General features: G+C 42.5%; 1 protein-coding gene across 4 annotated transcripts; it reads left to right on the top strand.

Annotated features, from left to right (window-relative positions):
- The first annotated feature begins 14 nt into the window (after positions 1-14).
- On the top strand, positions 15-21,434 carry abca5 (ATP-binding cassette, sub-family A (ABC1), member 5). 4 transcript variants are annotated; one of them, XM_051416939.1, is made up of 38 exons: positions 15-113; positions 1,508-1,677; positions 3,187-3,373; positions 3,505-3,678; positions 3,804-3,901; positions 4,278-4,504; positions 4,643-4,784; positions 6,009-6,197; positions 6,291-6,438; positions 6,584-6,761; positions 7,038-7,096; positions 7,229-7,515; positions 7,753-7,872; positions 8,049-8,187; positions 8,630-8,720; positions 9,015-9,154; positions 9,462-9,581; positions 9,708-9,909; positions 10,620-10,786; positions 11,214-11,341; positions 11,673-11,810; positions 11,908-12,021; positions 12,645-12,815; positions 13,110-13,223; positions 13,446-13,574; positions 14,110-14,178; positions 14,279-14,370; positions 14,618-14,741; positions 14,906-15,023; positions 15,125-15,216; positions 15,669-15,844; positions 16,159-16,234; positions 16,573-16,667; positions 17,165-17,284; positions 17,362-17,514; positions 17,801-17,880; positions 18,031-18,086; positions 18,603-21,434. In XM_051416939.1, the coding sequence occupies exons 2-38, from the start codon at positions 1,555-1,557 to the stop codon at positions 18,741-18,743; spliced, it is 4,977 nt and encodes a 1,658-aa protein (XP_051272899.1). In that variant the 5' UTR covers positions 15-113; positions 1,508-1,554; the 3' UTR covers positions 18,744-21,434. The 4 variants fall into 4 exon arrangements, with proteins under 4 accessions (XP_051272899.1, XP_051272898.1, XP_051272902.1 ...); XM_051416938.1 differs by having other exon boundaries at positions 58-179; XM_051416942.1 differs by lacking the exon at positions 15-113 and adding an exon at positions 203-470.
- Positions 21,435-21,436: the final 2 nt, after the last annotated feature.

Raw genomic sequence — 21,436 nt, 5'->3', positions numbered from 1 at the left:
TCGTCATTAACATTGATCCGATCTGATTGGTTGGTGGCGCTCTGACAGGAGGAAGCAGCGACGTCAGAAACAAGGCGCTCGTCTTTTACTTGACATGAACCAACATCTGTAACGTAAGGCTGTTTAAAAATCACACGTTGGGGGAGAAAAGAAAAGAAATGTCTTAATGTATTTTATACGTGAGTATGTTGAATGTTTGTTTCCCCGAAGGACTGTCGGTGTGTTGCTGTTAGCTCGCTAGCTTGTTTCCACACAACGCGTTAGCTCCGGAGAGACTCACCTTCCTCTATTAGCTCCTCTTCTTCAGATATCCTGAGCAGAGAGGCGAAGGCACTGCGTCCTCCGGTTAAAAGGAGCAATTTCATGGCTTAACGTTGCTGAAGTGTCAACAATCCAGCACAGGGCGGGTTAGTGGATCGGCTAACGTCCGCTAGCTGTCGGTGGTACCTCGCTGGAGGCTGATTGGAGAGGTGCGTTAGGTTTCATTTGCGGTAGGCTGGTTAAAAGCCATTTAATGGACGTGGTGGTAATGTTAGTTATTAACTGCGGTCAGTGAGGGCACACCAGCCTGAGCTGCTGTGACTGAAACAGTGGTCGAGTCACTGGAGAGACGGGAGGAAAGCTGCAGCTCCCTCGATAAGAGGAGTTGAAGTAGTTTTTAAAGTAGGGCTGCACACTTAATCCAAATGTAATCGAAGTCACAAGAGCTGTGATGTTTGGATGAAGGTTAAATGTAACCAGCAGCTTTATAGTGAAGTACTGTGCAGCTGCAGAGATACCCTGGTTTGTTTGGTGCAGACACCCAAAATGTTCGCATCATGATTTTAATGGTTTTTCTTTGTTTTTGTGATGTAAAAATATATCTGTCTGTCTTTTTACCACATTGTGCAGCCCTGATTCAAAGCTGTGTCTTGCAAAGAAATGAGGTAAATGTATTGCACAGAAAATATACACACAGTAGATCAGTGCTTTAAGAAAATGTGCTGGATGTCTGTTTATTTTGGTGTGTACAGTACAAAGATCACTGACTCTCCCATCTGTGATCCATGACTACAGTGCTGCAGGAAAATGGTGAAAGCATTTGAGTGTGTAGCTTATTCCATGAACTTACACTTCTACAGCGTCATATAGGCCTGCAACTGATGATTTTTATCATCGATTAACCTGCTGATTATTTTCTTGATTAATTAAAATGGTTCCTGGTTTCATCGTTGTTGTTTTTTTCCAGTAAAGCTTGCATCATAAAAACGGACCACTTTTAAACAGAGTCTGCAGTTCTGTTTTTAAATACTGAGGCAGATTGACAAGAACGTCCCTTATTTATGTTATATTAAGTGGGACATAAAGAGGTCTGTTTTGGGGCGTCACATTAGTTATTGCTGTTGGAGTAAGGCATCGGGATATGTTGATACTTCTGTACTGAAAAAAGGAGATGCATGATAATCAATGTCCAGGATAGAAGTATTTATTTCCTCTGGCTTGTTTGTTTGTTATTTTGAACTTGCAGCTGAGGCCAGCATTAGGGAGACGACTTCTCGTCCATACGTCATCCAGATGAGGCATGCTGGAAGTATGCAGCCCACGTATAGAAGAGATGCTGGAGTCTGGCACCAAACAAGAAGTCTACTCTACAAGAATCTGCTCATCAAATGGAGGACCAAGCAACAGAGTCTTCAGGTGCTTAGTTTTCACAGGACTGATACGAATGTGTTCAGGGTTGAGCCTGGTTTTAATGGTTATTTCCTCTAGTGTAGTCTGTGTTTGACAGTTGCTGCAACTTCTCATGAAGCCAAGTTGATAACTTACGTTACATACATAGAGACAATAACATACAATTTATATAAGAATTTATTTAAAATCTGCTGTGTCTGTTTTACGCCTGACAGTTAAAGTATTTTACCTCTGACAACTGAATAAGTGTGTTTGTTGAAGAGTTCGTTGTTTGCCAGTGAGAGTCCTTGCTTTCCACATACCCTTTCTCAAGGCTAGCACGCTGTCAGGGTCCATATTCTGTCTGGATCTCTGAGAGAGCTCTGGGTTTATTTCAAGGTAACATCAGCTGCAGTTAATACGCCTTTTATAAGGTGGTCTTTTTGTCAATCTATACACAATATACGTTTTGATTTTGGAATTAAATAAACAAGATGCCTCGTGCCTCTTTCCGCTTTTAGTTTCTTCATTGTTCGGTCATGCATTTTTCATTTGGCTTTAAGTTGCACCGATGCATTTTTAATGTCTCTCTGTATCAACTTTTTAGCACAGGAGGGACTTCCTGCAGCTTCCTTAACAGCAGTTAGTAAAGTCCTTTTGTAAAGCTGCAGTGTGAACAATCCTGCTTGTTTACTTCATACCAGAGATGCCAACTGTTTGTTACTGGCTGCTTAAGCTCGAGAGAACAATTTATCCTGAGTTACTAGGATTCCGATTAATCCTTTTATGCAGTGTTCTGTGGAAACTAGATAACTGAACCCAGCTTTGTTGGTTTGTAAGGAAAATCTATGATGTTTGGGTGTGTTTGCTAAATGTTTGCTAAATGAGATTTTAGTTGTGTTGTGGAAACCGATCCCAGGTGAACCAAATCTCCTGATCGAGTTTGCAACCACAAGCCCTAAAATATGTCTTGGTAAAGCAGTTTTAAAGCCAGAAAAGCTCCTAAATTAGCTTGTGACGTGCCAGTGGCTCACAATTTATTGTTTCAATTCACTGTGTTGGTGGTCAAGGTCAGGCTGTTGCGTGTTGTTTATGAGTTGAGGAGGTCGTTTGTCATAAGGTTTGATCTAGCTGTTAAAACCCCTGAACACAAATACTTGTTTAAAGGAAATAAGTATGTGTACAGCCTAAAGACAAAGTGCTCTATTTACTTGTCAATCCATGTTTTCACCCTATGGTCATAAGCTTTGGGTAGTGACCAGATCCAACTGGGAGGAGATGTCGAGACAGACACAGAATATGTTGAAGGCATTACATGTTCCATCCTGTCTGGAAATGCTTCAGGACCCTTGTCCTGTGTCAGGGCTCCAGACTGTTGTGCTTACCAGGATAAGTAGTAGAAGATAAATGGAGGAGCTGTAGTTTGAAGTCATGTGTGTGGTCGGACTAATCTATAGTAGAATTTTTCTCCACGGATCAATTGTGGCAAACCGTGTGGTTTTCTCATCAGCTGTTCCTTTGTGCCTGTCTTTGCAGGAATTGATCCTACCTCTGCTACTGTTGGGTCTCCTGATACTCATCAGCACCCTCAATCCTCATGTTTATTATGGAGGCATCAGCACTGCCGAGCTGGAGCGTGACGACCACTTCCTCAAGGGTCTGGGATACACGCCAATCACCAACATCACTAATCACATCATGGAAGAGGTGGCCCAGGAGATGCGTAAGTGCTTGAGAACCATTTAATCCGTTAGATTCAATTCTACTGTATCACTCCTGTATCAAATTGGAAAGTGAAAGATGAAGGGGAACCAATATGCTTGGTTTATAACCCTTTTATTCTTGTGTTTACAGACCTACAGGATCGTCTGGAGATGTTTGCTAGTGAGGAAGACCTGGAGAACGCAAGCCTGTATGAGCCCTCCAGCTATGTCGGTGTTGTGTTCTTGGACAGCTCTGCCACGTCTTACAGACTACGCTTCCCATACAACCAGCTGCCACTACCCAGCGATTACACAGAATCTTTTGGTAAAGTCTTCATTCTTGCACATGCGTCTGGCCACTCTTCCATTCAAACTGAAAGGATTGGAAATGCACAGAGATGCAAACAAGATTATCACCTAATATAAAGTGTTGTGCTTATCCTTTTCTAGCCAACTGTTTTACCAGCTCGGTGAACTGCAGAGCAGCTAATTACTGGTACTCCGGCTTCATCCGTCTCCAGTCTATGATCGATGCAGCCATCATCCAGGTGAGGCAGGCCAGAGATCAGCACAAGCACTGTGAACCCAGTGAAGTTCATATCTTTGGTTTATTGAAACATATTATGTATGTTGGTTTGTTTTGTGTTTATAAATGTGTCATTTCACAAAATGTGGCATGAATGGTTTAAGTATGAATAGGGTTTAATATAATGCTAAAACAATTCATCTGTTATTTTATTAGTTGTGAATGAATTGATTAAACTGGGGATGAGCGAGTACACCATTATCTGTATCTGTTCAACCAACTAAATTAAGTGTACAAGCAATTTAAAAATGTTACCTTGGACCCCCAGATCTAATGATGATTTTTTAGAAGAAAAGAAAAGATAAACTAATCTATAACGGTTCATCTTTCGTGTACAGATGCAAACAAAGCGTTCAGTGTGGAGTGAGATGGACCTGAAGGTAGTAATGATGGGTCAGCAGGGCTCTGTGGAAGTTCAGAAATTCCCCCACGCTCTCATCTCCATCTACCTGGTCCTGGCCTTCACGCCCTTCGTCACCTTCCTCATTGTCAACGTGGCAGCTGAGAAGGAACATCGCCTCAAAGACACCATGACCATGATGGGGCTCTACGACACTGCTTTTTGGTGAGGGAGAAAAGGGCTTCAGTCGCTGTAGTTTCAGACTCTTGTTTAGGTTTTGTTTGGATGAAAATAATGTGAAAGAAACCTGCGTAAGAACATGTGATTGTGTATATGGTTTTAAGTTTTTATGTTGTACAACAGGTTGTCATGGGGCCTCCTGTATGCTGCTCTGGTGACCACCATGTCCATCCTGATGTCCGTTATCGCTACCTACACAGCTCTGTTCCCTAACAGTGACTTCTTTGTCATCTTCTTGCTCATCTTCCTCTATGGCATATCCTCAGTGAGTAGAGCTGTGATAGATGGAAAGTAAACTTGTACGGATGTGTTGCTTGTTTAAATAGTCAGCTGACCCAAATGACATTAGTAGCGTCTCATTTACCCCGAGTCTAACCATACAAGTAGTTTTGGTTTCATTTGAGATAATCATTTCGAAGATTTCTGCCTCCAGCCAAATACAATAGAGGTAAGTCACTGAGATGACATGACTGTCTTTCCAGGAACAATGTACCTTTTATTCCGGGTAATCCACAGACCTCAGTGTGAACAGTTTTCATCAAAACTACTCTCTAGTGAAGAAATAGTCCTGTTGACAGTGTGTTTTTAAGGAAATTTTAAATGTAGGAAGCGGTAGAAGACCACAGCATGTTGCTTTGTTTGCTATGAAACATCATTTGTAATACCTGTTTAATATCCAGGTGACATTGGTGTAAAGGAAATATTGTAATAGATTGTTCACTCGAAATTGAAGAGGTTGTCAGGAGACCTTGATGACTTACACAGCTGAATTTATTGAAGCGTGATTGAGGAGAGTAGAGGTCAGCAGTACAAGTGGAGTCACTGTGTAGATGCCAGCTCAGTTCTGAAGGTTACCTCCTGGGTGGGATATTTAACACAAACCTTCACCCACAAGATCTACTAGTGTCCCAAATGTGGTCATAATTTACCCAGCTAAATATGTGCAAAGATCAAGATGTGTATTCGTAAAAAGTAAGAAACTATGCCTACCTAAGCTATCCTAAATCCTTTTGAAACACACTCATAGTTGCATACAACCCATTCTAAAGAGACCATCTGTCTGTGAGATTTATCTTAACCTTGGTTTCTGTAACAAAGTGGAACTATGGTGTTTTTGCCCATCCTTATCAGTCCAGCTGTTCTGTGCAGTCAGTTGAGCTGGAGTGGAGACGAGATGAAGAGTTAATTTATTGCTTGAGTTGAGGCGCAGACTGTGACCTTGTGATTTGCAGCCTGCCCTAAAGCGGGACGGGGGACACTAGCACCCAACAACTGTAAGGCAACGTAGACAAAATCCCTCTACATTAAGTTACTAGTGATTGCCATGGAAACAGCAGTAATTAACTCTCACAAAGTAACAGGGCAGGAGGTTTTAATTACAACACTATTTAGTTTTATCTGTCAGTGCTCTCATAGTACTGATTCTTTTCACTCCTCCTATCACTCTCTGCCTTCTTCCTCTCTTCTCTCTCTCTCTTTCATTTCACAGATCTTTTTCTCCTTCATGCTGACTCCGTTATTTAAGAAGCCCAAGTTTGCCAGCACAGTGGGCTCCATGCTGACGGTGGTGTTTGGTTGCCTGTCACTGTTCACTGTGCTGATGAAGGACTTCCCACAGCCACTGGTCTGGCTTCTCTGCCTTCTCTCTCCCAGCGCCTTCTCGATTGGGATTGCACAGGTAATAAACTGTACACACACACTCACCCACATCCGCACACCATGCTTGACTGGTTATCTCGTGTGACCATCTGCGTACGTGTGTGTATTGTAGGTGGTTTACCTGGAGGCCCAGGGAGATGGTGCTGTGTTTTCCTCCCTCACCAACGGCCCCCATCCTCTTTACGTGCCCCTGCTCATGCTGGTTGTGGACTGTATCCTCTACCTTTTGTTGGCTATCTACCTGGACCAGGTACTGCCTGGTAAGTACACACACACAGTAGGCCTCAATATAAAAACCACCACCATTACAGCCAAGTTTCCTGGGATAACTTAGGTTTAGTCTTAACTTTTTAATGTTTGAGTATTATTATGTGTAATACTAATTACATTTTGCCTGAAATGCAGGTGAGTTTGGAATGAGGAGGTCCCTGGTATACTTCCTGAAGCCGTCCTATTGGTCCAAACGCAGGAAGCGCTATGTTGAAGTGAGCTCAGTATATGACACAGAGGTGAAAGGCACACCTGGCGTGGACGAGTCTGTTGAGCCTGTTTCACCGGAGTTCAGAGGGAAAGAAGCCATCCGGTAAAAGTCTGAACTTGTACATGAATGTCAGTTGGATGCAAATTCCTGAGTGTTCATTCAAATATCCATTCAGAGATGAGCATAAATCAATGTCAGGCTCAGTGCAGCCTGGCTCTGTTCTTGGTTCGGTGCCCAACCACACTCACTGTTTTGTTTGTCCTGGCTGAGGAGAACCTATGGGACAAGCCTGTAACACTGACACTGCTTCTGTGTTTACACTTCTCTCCTTTATGTTTGATTTTTTTCATCATTGCTCATTTACTTCTTCTCTGGCAGCATCAATAACATCCAGAAAGTGTACAGAGAGAAGGACAATGTGGTGGAGGCTCTGAGAGGTGAGTCCTGAACACTTGAAATTATTAATATTAAACAATATAAGTGTTACTCCTACTGTGTGTCTATTAATGTGGATTTTCTGATTGATTGTCATGATTCTGTCCTCCTCTTTCTTTACATCTCCTCCCCAGGTTTGACGTTTGACATCTATGAGGGCCAGATCACGGCTCTGCTGGGACACAGCGGGGCAGGCAAGTCAACTCTCATGAACATCCTGTGTGGCATCTGCCCGCCCACTAACGGCTCGGCTACTATCTACGGCTCCCCTGTAGCAGAGATTGCAGATGCGTCAGAAATGAAGCAGCTGGTGGGAATTTGCCCCCAGTTCAACATCATCTTTGACGTGCTCACTGTGGAAGAGCACCTGAGGATATTTGCTGCCATTAAAGGGATCCCACCGGGGGACATCGATGCTGAGGTAATGTGATGATCTATACACTGCCTCTGTCTAATTGTTTGCAAGTGTAAACAAAAGTCAGCCATGCTCTTTACAATCCCCAGCCCCCTCCCCACCTTTTCTCGCATGACAGTACATAGTAATACGTACGTCTTACTCAGAAATGTACTGCGAGATTGACTGCAGGGACAGTTTCTTTAAGAAAGTGACATGGGTCAGGCTGTTGTTCCTTGCTGTGATTTTACTTCTTCCTACTAGGTTACCAAAGTGCTGAAGGATCTGGACTTGGAGAAGATCATGACTGCTCAGGCCAAGAATCTGAGTGGAGGCCAAAAGAGGAAACTCTCTGTTGGCATTGCCATTCTTGGAGATCCTAAGGTACCTGGAGCTTGTTAGGAAAAGTGCTTTTACTTTAAATGTGTCTTCTATCCTGGTCTCACAATAAAAAGTCTTGGAAATGCCTGGAGTTATCAGTAACTGTGTCACCAGCCCTAGCAGGATAACATCAGCTTGGGCCCATTCTAAACAGTTTGCATCACGTTTGTACCTGTCAGATCCTGCTCTTGGACGAGCCCACAGCAGGCATGGACCCCTGCTCCAGACACCAGGTCTGGTCGCTGCTGAAGAGCCGCAGAGCTGGCAGAGTCACTGTCCTCAGCACACACTACATGGACGAGGCTGACATTCTTGCTGGTATGAACTCTCTGTTGCATAACATGCACTGACCCACAGGCACCAAACGCATTAGGGAGATGTCATCCCAACTTGGAAAATAAAAGGGTCAAATTTACATTTTACTCTTGCTAATTTTATATAGTTTAAAAGCAGAAATTAAGAAGATTTTAGATGTTTTTTTTATTTTATTTTGTGCATTGCTCCCATGCCATTATGTTAATTTATGACACACAGTCCACAAGACATTCAGGGATTCATCCAAGTTCTGCTCCTAGCATAAGCCACTTTGTGCCAACTTTCTCCAGTTTTGTATTCATAAAAGAGCTGCTTCTTTACTCCGACAGTTGACATTATTCATGTTTAAATTTGAGGAAAAACTGATGTTTCAGCACTCATAATTGCATATTGTTTGTAGCCAGCTGCTTGTTATTGTTAAACACTGATGGTTTTTATTCTCCAGACCGTAAAGCTGTAATCTCTCAAGGACAGCTGAAATGTGTTGGCTCTTCTCTGTATCTCAAGATCAAGTGTGGTGTTGGATATCATCTCAGGCAAGTAGATCATTTAGTTTACTACTGCAGCTTTCAAGTACTGGAACTTACTACACGATAACAAGTCACTTAAAACCAAGTATGAACCATTTTATGAATGAGCTGATAAATGTATAAAACTATGTACAAATCCTGAAAAGGGCAAAAACATTGATGGCATGTAAAAAATATACTTTAATGATTTTAATAAATGTTCAATGTTGTATTTTACCTACATCCTAATAACCTGTGTCTTAACCGCATATCGGTCTTTAGCCAATAGTTTGATGTTTATGTGTTTTTCCTCCATCGCAGAATGTCTATCAACGAGAGATGTGAAGCTGAAAAGATCACATTAGTGGTCAAGCAGCATGTTCCCAAGGCAAAGTTGTCCCGACAACATGAGGCAGAGTTAACATTCACTCTGCCTTTTGAGAGCATGGACACATTCCCAGGTCAGATCACTACCTAATAATTAAGTAATATAAATAGTCTGTTATTTATTTACCATAAAACCTGATCTGGGACAAATTTTAAATGTTGTATATGTATAAATGGTTTATGACAACATTGGTGCTAGTTGGTAAAATCCCACATTTACAGCTAGTGCAGAAGTGTTCAAGACCATTTACTTAGTTTCCCTTTGACTGCCAGCCTTCTCACCATCGACACCCCACACAGACAGATGCTAAAATAATTACTCAGCTTTGACTGTAACAGCAGTAGACCAGCAGCAAGCACTGATTAATTTGTCTTTCATAGGCTTGTTCTCTGAGCTCGACGGTCAACCCAATCTGGGAATTATCAATTATGGGGTTTCCATGACTACACTGGAGGATGTTTTTCTTCGTTTGGAGGCAGAGGCTGAAGTGGACCAAGCTGGTGAGTGTGTTACCAAAGCAATGAGGAGTGTCATTACATTAACAACAATATAAAACTACTTCCTAAATCAATAAAATGACTACATTTGTACAAATGAGTATTACTTTGTTTGTTTAATGTCTTCAGACTACAGTGTGTTTAATCGGGAGCAGAAAGAGGATGACAGTGACAACGTCTCTCTGGACGATACAGACCAGCGGCTGCTGACATTCTCGGACAGCAAGTCAGATGTGGTGTCGGGTCACGCTCTGTGGCGGCAGCAGTTCAGCACCGTGGCCTGGCTGCACATGCTCAACATGCGCAGAGAGAGGAAGGCCTTTGTTTACACGTGAGTGTTCAGAGACAAAACTGATGTGAAAACAAAATGCAGACCCTGAAACCTTTAACTTGCTGTGAAATATCACATGATAAAATAGCTATTTTTGCTAATTGTTTTTATTAGTATGTAGAATTTGTTTTCACATACACCGGCACTTGAAAGAGCGATTGTTGCGTAAGATGTACATTTTAATATACTCAAACTTATGTGTGTTAATATTTAATTTGCTAACATGAACTTCTTAAAGGACCATTGTGTACGATTTAATGGCACCCAGTGGTGAGTTGCAGATTGCAACCAACTGAATACCGCTTGCCTTCCAAGCATGTGGGATAAACAATGGTGGCTGTAAAAAGGCAAAAGGCCCGATCTAGAGCTAGTGTTTGGTTTGTTCGTTCTGAGCTATTCTAGAAACATGTTGATTCAACATGCAGGACTCTCCTGGATATCATCATTCTATATTTTCTGCATTATAAACTGGAAAAACAGTTTTCCTATCGGCACATATCTGATAACATAAAGACCAATGTTGATGTAATAGCAGTAGACCAGTACAGACCCATAATATCGGTCAGTTGATATATCCGTCGGATATAGGTAGATAGATCAAAAGGTCTATATTCAACTGCAGGATTATAAAGAATCTGAACTTGTGTGTTTCTGAGACATTGTCCCTTTTATTCATCCTGTCTTTTCTCACTACCTCCCTTCTCTTGCAGTTTGGCCCTGTTCCTGGTGTTTGTTGCTGCAGTGCTTGTCCTATCTCTGGCCACAGGAAACATCCAGATTCACTCCCCAGACCGTCAGTTTCTGCCCATTTACCTCCTCAAAAGGAACCAGGCGCCCCGGAGATACACTACCAGCCTCCTGATTCAAAACTCCTCAGGTGGGTCCGCTGGAGGTTTGTCCAAAGGATAAGATTTTGTTTTGTGACCTGAGGCTGATATTTTGCACCAGAATATTTGCTGTACAACTGAAACCTAGACCTTGTATTAGATTTAATTTTGAAGGAAAGTCTGCTTTCATGTTTTGTTATATGTCCTCTCAATGATTGATCTCTCCTTTCTTTAAGAAAGTGCTGCGTGCTGTAAATATTGTGATGGGATACTGACTGCAGTGCAACTGTTAAATTACACAGTAAATCCTAATCGATAAGAAAGTTTCCCATGGGTGCCATTCTAACTGATCTCCTCGATGATTGTCCTCTGAATATTCCTTTACTCTCTCTGCATTCTCCATTATGAGCTCCCTACAGTGCAGTTTTCTTACATGTGAGTTAGCAGTGCTTTGTTTTTTTGTTCTTGTGCCAACAGGCTCTGATATTTCTGACTTCGTCCACAACCTGGAGTCTCAGAACATCAAAGTGGAAATGATGAAACACAGCGACTACATGGCCGCAGCTCCCCACAGCGCTGCCATCAACGTAACAGGATCCAGCAAGGTCATTTTAGACACAGATTGAATACATTTTTTGATACATGATATTTAATGAAACTGGAGATAAAGCATCAGATGTGGCCTCACCTCTGCTGCAGCATTTGTAACAGTAATGTTCCAGATGAAGGGCCCTTTTTTCATGGCTGCTGAGCCTTATATTTAAGCCGCATTTCCACCAAACACTTTCATTATAGTACCCTTCAAACCCGGGATGGAATAGAGTGGTTCTATTGTGGAAAAGCACAAATAATTATTAATGAGTCACAAACTGAACTGAACTGGACTGCTTGGTGGAAATGTGGCTCTTTAACACTGCCTTTTCTTTCTCTTAACAGGGTTTCAGATACAGCATTGCATTCAACAGCACCACAGTTCACTCTTTGCCTATGGCTGTCAATGTACTAAGCAATGCTCTTCTTAGAGGTCTTAATGGTACTGGACAGATCCGAACCTGGACCAAACCGTTTGATTACGTGAGTATTTGACGAAGTGAGACCGCACAGATCTTATCTATTTTGTTTACTTGTGCCATTTAAAGATATTAACTGTATCCATTGTGACATCCCTCAGCAAATCCCAGATGCTACATCCTATGCTCTGGTGTACATAGAGGCCATCATACTGGGAATGCTGGCAGCTGGAATGCCTGCGTATTTTGCCATGGACCACACTCGAGATCGAGAGGTAACCAGTTATACATGATGATGATTTCACAAAGAGTAGAAATATTGCACTCACAGCATGGACACACACATTTGGACATATTCTGATTTCTTAATTTTGAATTGTAACCTAGCTTTGTACAAAAGAGAGAGAGGATTGATTTTACTGCAGAGGGACCTACATGGGTAAATATATTGTGCACTCATAAACCACTCCTCCCCTGTTCCTCCTCTCATTTTAAAAGATTGTTTTTGTGGCACTTTGCCTTTATTGGACAGTTTTGAGAAGTAGTGAGCAGCAGGAAACATGAAAAGGAGGGGACCACATATGTGAAAGGTCCTGAAGAGTCAAACCGGGTATGTCACTGTTACATGGTTTGTGTGGTAGATACATCTGGCACATCAGGGTTCCCAAGTCACCGAAGGTTCTGTCGCTCCAATAGTGTCGCCTCCTCTAGAGCTCATAGCAATTGATTAGATTTTATTTTCTTTGTATTCTTCCATTACAGTCTCCCGTTACTGTTGGCTTTCCCAAAGATTCACTATCCTGATTATAAGTCAATGAAATAATGCAGTAGATGTCAGATATAGTCTCATATTTTCATATGTGTTGACTTGTATCTTCTCCTGTCTTTCCTCCTTCAGATCAAGTGTCGCTCTACTCTGCGTATCTCTGGTCTGGTTCCATCAGCCTACTGGTGCGGTCAGGCAGCTGTGGACATTCCCTTCTACTACCTCATCCTGTCCTGCATGACCATCATCCTCTTCTCCTTTCACACTGGAAACCTGCTCACCTCCAGCAACCTCACCGCTGTGGTCCGTACTGCTGTTTATACCTGGTGGCTCACACAGACATGTACCACTCCTCTTCCACACACCCCTTGGACAAAAAATACCTACTTTTGTGCAAAATGCCTGCCCCTCTGTTGCACCTATTTCACATAATCTAGATTTAACTTTCAGATAACACATATGGGACAAAATGCTCAATTAATGTCTCAAAAACGTTCTAAAATGAAATATATAATATATTAAACATGATGCAATTAATATTGATGGTAATATTACCATTGAGACACGTTTTATGATTTCCCTTCTTCCCTCTCCTAGGTCCTGTGTACCGTTGGCTTTGGTCCAGCCATGATCCTCTTCACTTACGTGTTTTCTTTTGGCTTTGCCCGAGTCCAGAGCAACAGGGATTTCTTCTCTGTCATCTCCATGATGGTAAGGGGCATTCCTTGTGTATATACATTGAAAATACTGGTGTTAGCCACCTTTTTAAATGTAAGTATCACTGTACATTTGGTGATCCTAAAAGAGATTCATCTTCATTTTCTAACTTTGACACCAAAACAATTTTATTATGAAATTCTGCTTTTGAATGACGGTCATTATTAGATTCACATGAAAGGATTTTGCACACTAACTGAGCGACCTATGCCTCAGGTGTGTGTTGTGTCAGCCTCGCTGGTTCAGTTGTCAGAAAACCCCGGACTGACCAGAAACCTGCACAACGCCTTGTGTTTCTTCAACCCTCTGTACCCACTCATGGGCTGCCTCAACTGCATCACCAAGGTAGGATTTCAACCGTAGCAACCAGTTCTTTCAGTGGACTGTCTGCCTTTTTGTCTTTGAACTTGCATTGAAGGTTTTACATATGAAATTCACTGCCACTAGCATGGCGTCTCAAACCAAAACAACTGGACAGCCTCCATAGACCAACCCAGTTTACCTCGAGGATAATAGTAACACACGCTGCAAACTGGATGGAAACAAAGTGAAACTCATATATTTTGTTTGTCTTTCCACTGTTCCAACAATCACCAACTTTAGTTTGGTTGAAATAAATCTTTAAGTCACTGACATAGATGATAAAAACAGCAGTTTCAGTCACTCTGCTCAGTTGCACACAGAGGGATTCACATGTATGTGTGGCCAGAAGTAAACAAGGCACAGATAGACTGGGATAGCAACACAGGGAGACGGAGCATGACGTCATTCCATGAATCTGATCTTTACATAGCAAATTGTTGTTTTCTGTTACATTAATGTTTTATGGGTTCCTTCTTAGAAATGGAACAACTAACTTACACGTTTTCTCCGTTTACAGGCGACCTTCCTCCCCTCTCAGTATGAAGAGAACTTCTTGTGGAAAAATCTGCTCATTGCGGTTGTAGCTGTATGTATCTATTTTTATTTACCCAGACATTGCTATGTTCAGACAAAAGAGACAGTGTGTGTCCCGCCGTAATACTGTATGTGTGTGTTTCTGTGCTCAGCCCTATCTCCAGTGCATCCTGCTACTGTTCCTGCTTCGTTGGCTGGAGCTCCATTACGGAGGGAGGACGATGAAAAACGATCAGTTCTGCAGGTGATGATTAGATTTCAGGTCACAACTCAGATTACACAGAGCCTTGGTGTGTTCTATTTTTATTTAGCACAGAGGCTTATTACTTAAACTAATATAATATCAATTCAGACTGAGAAGCTGTCCGTGTGAAATACGAGTTCATATTACAATGATGGAAGATAATTTGCCATTTCATTTGTTACAATAGCTTCACTAATTAATTTACAAATGTTTAACCAGCTTTATGTTTTTATTTTAACCTTCACAGGATCTCATCCAAGTCACAGCCCAAAGTGGAGAGGAACCCAGAAGAAGGTCTGAACGAGGATGAGGATGTTCAGATGGAGAAAGCCAGAGTGAAGGAGGCTCTTACCTGCCAGTCCTGTGAGGAGGTGAGTGGATATCTATCTTTGGTACAGTACAGGTTACATAAAGGGAAGCTAGAGAACCTGAATTTGCAGGATTTATTTTTATTCGTAGTATTTTTTCGCCCACTAGCCATCATAAGGTATTTGCTGAGCAGTTAAATTTATTTCTCTGTGTCTTGTGCGTTTAGAAACCGGTGGTGGTTGTGAGTAACCTGAGAAAGCAGCACAAGGGCAGAAGAGAAGGTTTTTCTCTGAACAAGACGAGGAAAGTGGCCACAAAAAACATCTCTTTCTGCGTTCGCAAAGGTTTGTTTTTGTCAAGTGGATCAGTGCTCATTAGATTGTTTGGACTGTGGCGATCCACGAGGGAACTTAAAAAAAATTAATAATAAATGCTGTTTCTTCAGGTGAAGTTCTTGGACTGTTGGGTCCCAACGGAGCAGGAAAGAGCACCATCATGCATATGTTGTCAGGTGACACAGACCCCACTGCAGGCCAGGTACAGTGCAGATGCTACCTTCCTTGTCTCTGCTGTGGAATATCACTTCCTGATCTAACTGATTCTATTTCAACCTGATATTTAATTATTAGAAAAAAATTGAAGTAATTTCGCTGAAATTATAGAAAATGTAATTGACTTGTAATGTAACAGGGGAGCAAGCACTTCTGACCGAGGCTTGCTCAACTGCTATTGAGCAAAAAGGGGCGGGACTTAGGAAGGCTTGATTGTTATTCTGTAATGCATGACAACCCCTCCTCTTCCTGTTACCAGTATTGTGACCTTTACATATAATGTCCTTGATTTGAAAAGAGATCTGAAAAAGAAAATCCCTTTTTCTCCAGTAAAGTAAAATTGAGAGACAGACTGAAATGAGAGATGGATGATGGATGAAGGATGCATAACATAATATTGTCAGTACATCAACTGACCGTTTGTTTGCATTTGTCCAGGTGCTGATGGGGGACTATAGTACAGAGTTTCGTCAGGTGGACAACCCGTTGGAACATGTGGGCTACTGTCCACAGGTGAACCCTCTGTGGCCCAGGATCACTCTGCAGGAGCACCTGGACATCTATGCCGCCATCAAGGGCCTGAGAGGACAGGATGTACCAGGTATCATCAAACGGTAAGTCTCACGTCACTCTCACTTTCACCATCAGACTGAGCTGTTAAAGGCACTGATCAACCAACAGCCATGTAAAGCTATGCACTAACCCTTGTGTTCTGTTTATGTTACACATTTCTATCACTCATGTAATGTAGATTGTAAATAGTTTATCTGTAAATTGAATGGAACTTAATGGTGGAGGAGATACAAGAAGGGTTTTTATTCAAGCTTTTATTTACTTTAGTTTTATTGTGATAATAATAAGTCAAGTAGAAGAGGTAAAAGTAGCTGACAGAGCTTTTGTGACTTGTTGTTGTTTTTGTTGTTGTCAGTGTGGTGAACGCTCTGGAGCTCAAGGAGCACTTGAACAAACAAGCCAAGAACCTGTCAGCAGGACTCAAGAGGAAGGTCAGTTCACCATTTTTAACTAAACAAAGGCTCAACTCACTCAGCTGTGCAGGAAGATATTATAGTATTATAAAGAATCCAACGGACTTCAAATTGTTAAAATGTTTACGGTTTAGGGACCAGTTTACAGGAACAGCAAAACATTTACAAATGTAATTTAATTCCAGTTTATTTTTAATTCCAGTTTATTTTTAATTCCAGTTTATTTTTTAAGCATCTTACAACCTGGATGAGTCTTTTTTATTCATTATGAGTAAACATTGAATTTTCATGTGTCATGTATTCATTGTATCAGTTTTGTTGTTGTTTGATCCCTTTGTTGTCGTGTTTGTCTACAGTTGTGCTTTGCCTTGAGTATGATTGGGAATCCTCAGATCGTGTTACTGGATGAGCCGTCATCAGGAATGGACCCCAAGTCTAAACAGCGCATGTGGTGAGATTTTACTCATGACAAGAATATTCCTCAACTTTCCTCGATTCTACTGTGTGTTTAACGTGTTCAGCTGTTCAGTTTATTGTCAAAGGAAAGGTTAGACTTAATTCAATTAAATTAGAAGATTTCAATCTTTCCGAAACAGCAGTTTAAACACAAGAAAAAGGTCAAAATGTGAAAGTTCTTTGTAGAAAACAAACCTTAATGTTCTCCAAATTAGACAAAATTAAAATATATCGCACCACAGCTTCATTGTAATTTAATTAAGACTTTACAGTTTATTTAATTCATTCCTTCTCAAAAGATATTAATTCTGTCATGAATTGTGATGCAGTTTTCCTTTGATAGGTGTTAACCTTGGTCACAGAGAGTAGGTTCAGGCTGGAAGACACTTAACTGTGGAGGAGTCTCGTCTTCACGAGGACGTTCTGCCTCTCACTTCGTCTCTCTGTCACATTTAACATCAGTCTGTGACCTCGGTATCTCATTTTACGTAGGAGGGCCATTCGTGCTGCTTTCCAGAACCATCAGCGGGGAGCCATCATCACCACGCACTACATGGAGGAGGCGGAGGCCGTGTGTGACCGTGTAGCTATCATGGTGTCGGGCCAGCTGAGGTTAGTACTCACAACTGTGTATGGACGGTATCTGAAAGAACAGATATCTTCATGCTCTGTCTGTTTGGCTCTATCAGATGTATCGGCTCCATCCAGCATTTAAAGGGGAAATACGGTCGAGGCTACAGTTTGGAGGTAAAACTCAGAGAGGAGCTGACGGGGCTACAGCAGGTGGCGCTGTTGCACAAAGAGATCCTTCGAATCTTCCCTCACGCTGCCCGGCAGGAGAGGTGAGACCCAGTCTGTCTGTCTGTTGTGTCACGTTGCCCAGGAGCAGCTGTGTAGAAACCAAACAGGGAAACAAAAAGAGAAGGAACATTGAGTTTCTTATGCATGCTAACACACTAAACTACATTTAAATTCTACATTTAAAAATATATTCGTATTTCTTCTTTGGAAAAGTGAAATGTACCCTTTTTAAGAAATGTGTAATGCCTTGTTCATAATTTAGTGCAACAGTGTAACACACTCCTACATGAACATGCCTCATTCTGTTGGCTGCTGCTTTCTCTGCAGCTTTGCTACTCTGATGGTTTACAAGATCCCCATGGAGGATGTCAAATCACTGTCCAAGTCTTTCTCTAAGTTAGAGAGTGGTGAGTCACTGTCTCACACACACACACACACACACACACACACACACACACACACACACACACACACACACACACACACAGCAACCATCTGGGACTTACCTGCTGACTCATTCAATGCAATTTCTCTTCTTAATCTCTGTTTATCTTCAGCCAAGCAAACCTTCAACTTTGAGGAGTACAACTTCTCCCAGTCGACCTTAGAGCAGGTAGGTGGTTAAAGATGCCAGACTCTATTTAAACTGCTGTTCAAATTACTGCTGAAACAATGAAATTAATGTGTTAACTTGTGAAACTTTGACATTATTCAACCTGGAGCCTGTTTTTCCAACAACAGTATTTTGAGATTGATCCAGTCTTGAGCGAGAAGCTGTAATCCTTCTGGGCACTGACGTACCAGTGTACGTCCAAAGTGCTTGTTTGTGCCAGAAAGAGAGTCACAGCCTCGCTCTGTCCAACGCCACCAGACTCCATTGACAAAAAACTGGGATTTTACCTTGCAGGACACAGGAGTTTGGATCTGAATTCAGTCTTACAATCAAACAAACAACTCAAGTAACTGAGGCAGCAGTAGACCAGCAACTCCTGGTTCTGCCTGTAAAATGACTGTTTTTGTGAATGGAGTCTGGTTTGAACAGAGTGATTTGCCGCCTTTCTTTGCTTTGTATGATTGTAACTCTTCCCCCCGTCTCCTCCTCCTCCTCCTCTGTGTGTTTGTCCTGCAGGTGTTCATGGAGTTTGCCAAGGAGCAGGAGAACGAGCAGGACGATGTCGGCTCCCTCAGCACGACCTTCCAGTGGCAGCGCCTGCGCCAGGACGGCCCGGTGTCCGTCAACCACACAGACAGCATCGTGCACCAGCTCTGAGCTCCAGCTGAGAGGGAGCCGGCCGGTGACCGACCAGGACCGACCGATCCCAACCTGCCAGGCTTCGACGCCTTGAGGGCTCACGCCAGCACTCGCCCGCTCCACGCAAAAACCCGCGTACACCGCCCCTTAAATGAACGGGACAGTCCTGGGTGGGGGGGGCTCACATACACTAGGACTGACTGTGTGTGTGTTCAGGCTCAGGGCTGTTCACGGCCCCTCTCTCTGGGTCTGAGGCGTGCGTGTGTGTAACCCTCGTCCACTGGTGCTCCGTGTTTTCTGAATGGCACTGACCGGGCGGCGGTCTTTCTCGACACGCCGCTGCAACACCTACTCCTCTTTCTACCGGTGTTTTTTTATCTTCACAGGGAGTCATTGAAAGGAAAACCAATATCTATATAAATAATATATAATATTTATGCTTTGTAATCCATCCGCTCTCCTTCCAGGGAGGCGTTCCAGTAAACGTGTTTGCTCGTCTCTTCTGATGTTTTTCGTCTCTTGTGTTTGTGAAACAGTTTTTTAAGCACAACCAGAACTGAGATCCATCCACGATCGTACCAAAGCACATCTCTGAACCACACACACCTCCTCACACAGCGAAACTGAGACCTACTGTTTGTTTTTGTGTCGGTTGCATGTGCAGAAATAGTTTGCATAATAGTTCTAGAAGTGACGTGGGGAAGTGGGAGGAGCCAACAACGCTGGAGAGACAGTTCTCCACAGAGTCTTTAGACCTTTACAGCCCCCTACTTTACAAACCAGTCTCTCCTCTTTATTTGACACCAGCATGCACATCTTAACGTCCAGACCTGCATTTAAACGCCACGTTCTCCAGGAGTGTTTCAGCATGCACGCTCTCGAGGAGCCGACGGATGTTGGGATGAGGTCGTTTTGTTCTTTTTGCCCTGTGGCCTTCCTCTCTGTAGGTTTAGCTTTGAACTAGAACCCATAGCTTTGGGAATGTAGTGTAGAATATGCACACCAGTACATGTAGCACACTGCCCTCGTCAGACGTTAGCCGGGGCCCGATGGCGTTCAGATCCAGGCGGTGTTTGAGGAATCTGAGCCCGGTGGATTTTTGATAACAGATATTGAATGTACGTTGTGGCCTCCGGTGGGGGGGGGGTCCGCAGTGACCGTGTTTCACTTTGGTGCCACTTTTACTCACACAGCTGTTTTGTTAACCCTATCTTGTGTGTGTGTGTGTGTGTGTGTGTGTTTACTGTGTTGTAAATACTGTGTGTAGCCTCATAATCTCGTATTTGTACCAGCGGGTGCGGTGTTGGTTCAATCCCGATCAGCAAACCGATAAATTGTAATTTTTTCTCGTCATTCAGGGCAGAGTGAGTCAGTGGAATTTAAAGGGACAGTTCACCAGAGTTTTATTGTGTTAACCGTCCTGAACGGACCTGGAGGGGGATATTTGTCTACAACTGAGCCGCTCAACTCACTCGATCCTTTACAGTTTGAGGCTTTCGGCTGCGGCTCGGTTCAAGGGGGTGGACAAAATAACAGGAACAGCTGACGGCAGCAACACAAACTGTCCTGGAAACTCAACGAGATAATGTTCAGAGGAAGTGTCCGCTGCAGGGGGATTGTACTGGATTGAATCACAGACGGGTGTAACAGAATATCTCCTCATGTTTTATGGAAGTTTGAGTCATAGAACAGCCGCTGAGCAGAAGATGAGTTTTAAAGCTAACCGAAGGTTTTTGATATGAATTCTAGATACTTAATGAATAAGATGTCTGAGCTCCATCGTGTGTCTAACTCTCAGATTCCTGGCACAGATGCTTTGTGGTGGGAGGAGCTGATCTGCTGCAGACTTTATTTACTCTGTCGTCATTAAATTAAGTTGAGTAAGAGCTGGTTTATAACTCTCAGTCATTAATAGAAATATGTGTGTGTGTGAGGGGGAAGAGGAGTGAAGCCAGCTGACTTTCCAAACATGAGACCACATTTCCTAAACTAAAGATTCAAATATGCTAAACTTGAGGAAGAGAGCGATGCCTTAGGTTCAGTCCATGCACTATCCTTTTAAATGTGAAAACTTTATTTAAAAGCTATTAACGTTTATGTTTTTGCACACATGTAGCCTCGTTCCCTCTCACAGGGGACAAAATAAAAGCCTGGCTCTGTTTGACGTGTGGCGAGGATGGATGGTTCTTGGGATGTCGTACACACATTTTATATTTGTTTTCCCAAGGTGCAATGTCGGGTATTTGTTCCCAAAAGCAAACATTCTTTGAATTTTATCGTAACATTCATGTGTTCTGTGGCATTTAACCGTCAGTTTCAGTATCATGTAGCCACCCAAGTAACATCGTCTTTGTTCCCCCCCCCGTGTCCTGAACAAAAAGCATCATATCCAGTTCACACAAAGAAAACCAAACTATTCTCTGGCTCTGTGGAAAGTGGAGCGATTGGCGTCGAAGGTGGAGCAGGTTTTGTTTTATTTTCCTGGTGGTGGTAAAATTGCACTATTTCTGGGATATTTTATAACCTTTCTTTATATTATGCAATCTTTGTAAGATTATCTGTGCACTGATTTTATTTTTTAAAGACTGTGGTTTAGCTGTGTGCTGTATTTTCCTCCTGTATCGCCCGCATGTCTGGATGGACACTTGTCATTAATGAACTCTACGGTCTCTACACGACCTTTTCATGAATAAATGTTAATCCAAATTATT

Source organism: Dicentrarchus labrax, unplaced genomic scaffold (assembly GCF_905237075.1).
Source record: "Dicentrarchus labrax unplaced genomic scaffold, dlabrax2021, whole genome shotgun sequence".
NCBI lineage: Eukaryota > Metazoa > Chordata > Actinopteri > Moronidae > Dicentrarchus > Dicentrarchus labrax.
Note: the sequence above shows the minus strand (reverse complement) of the source record. Positions and strands in the feature narration are given on the sequence as shown.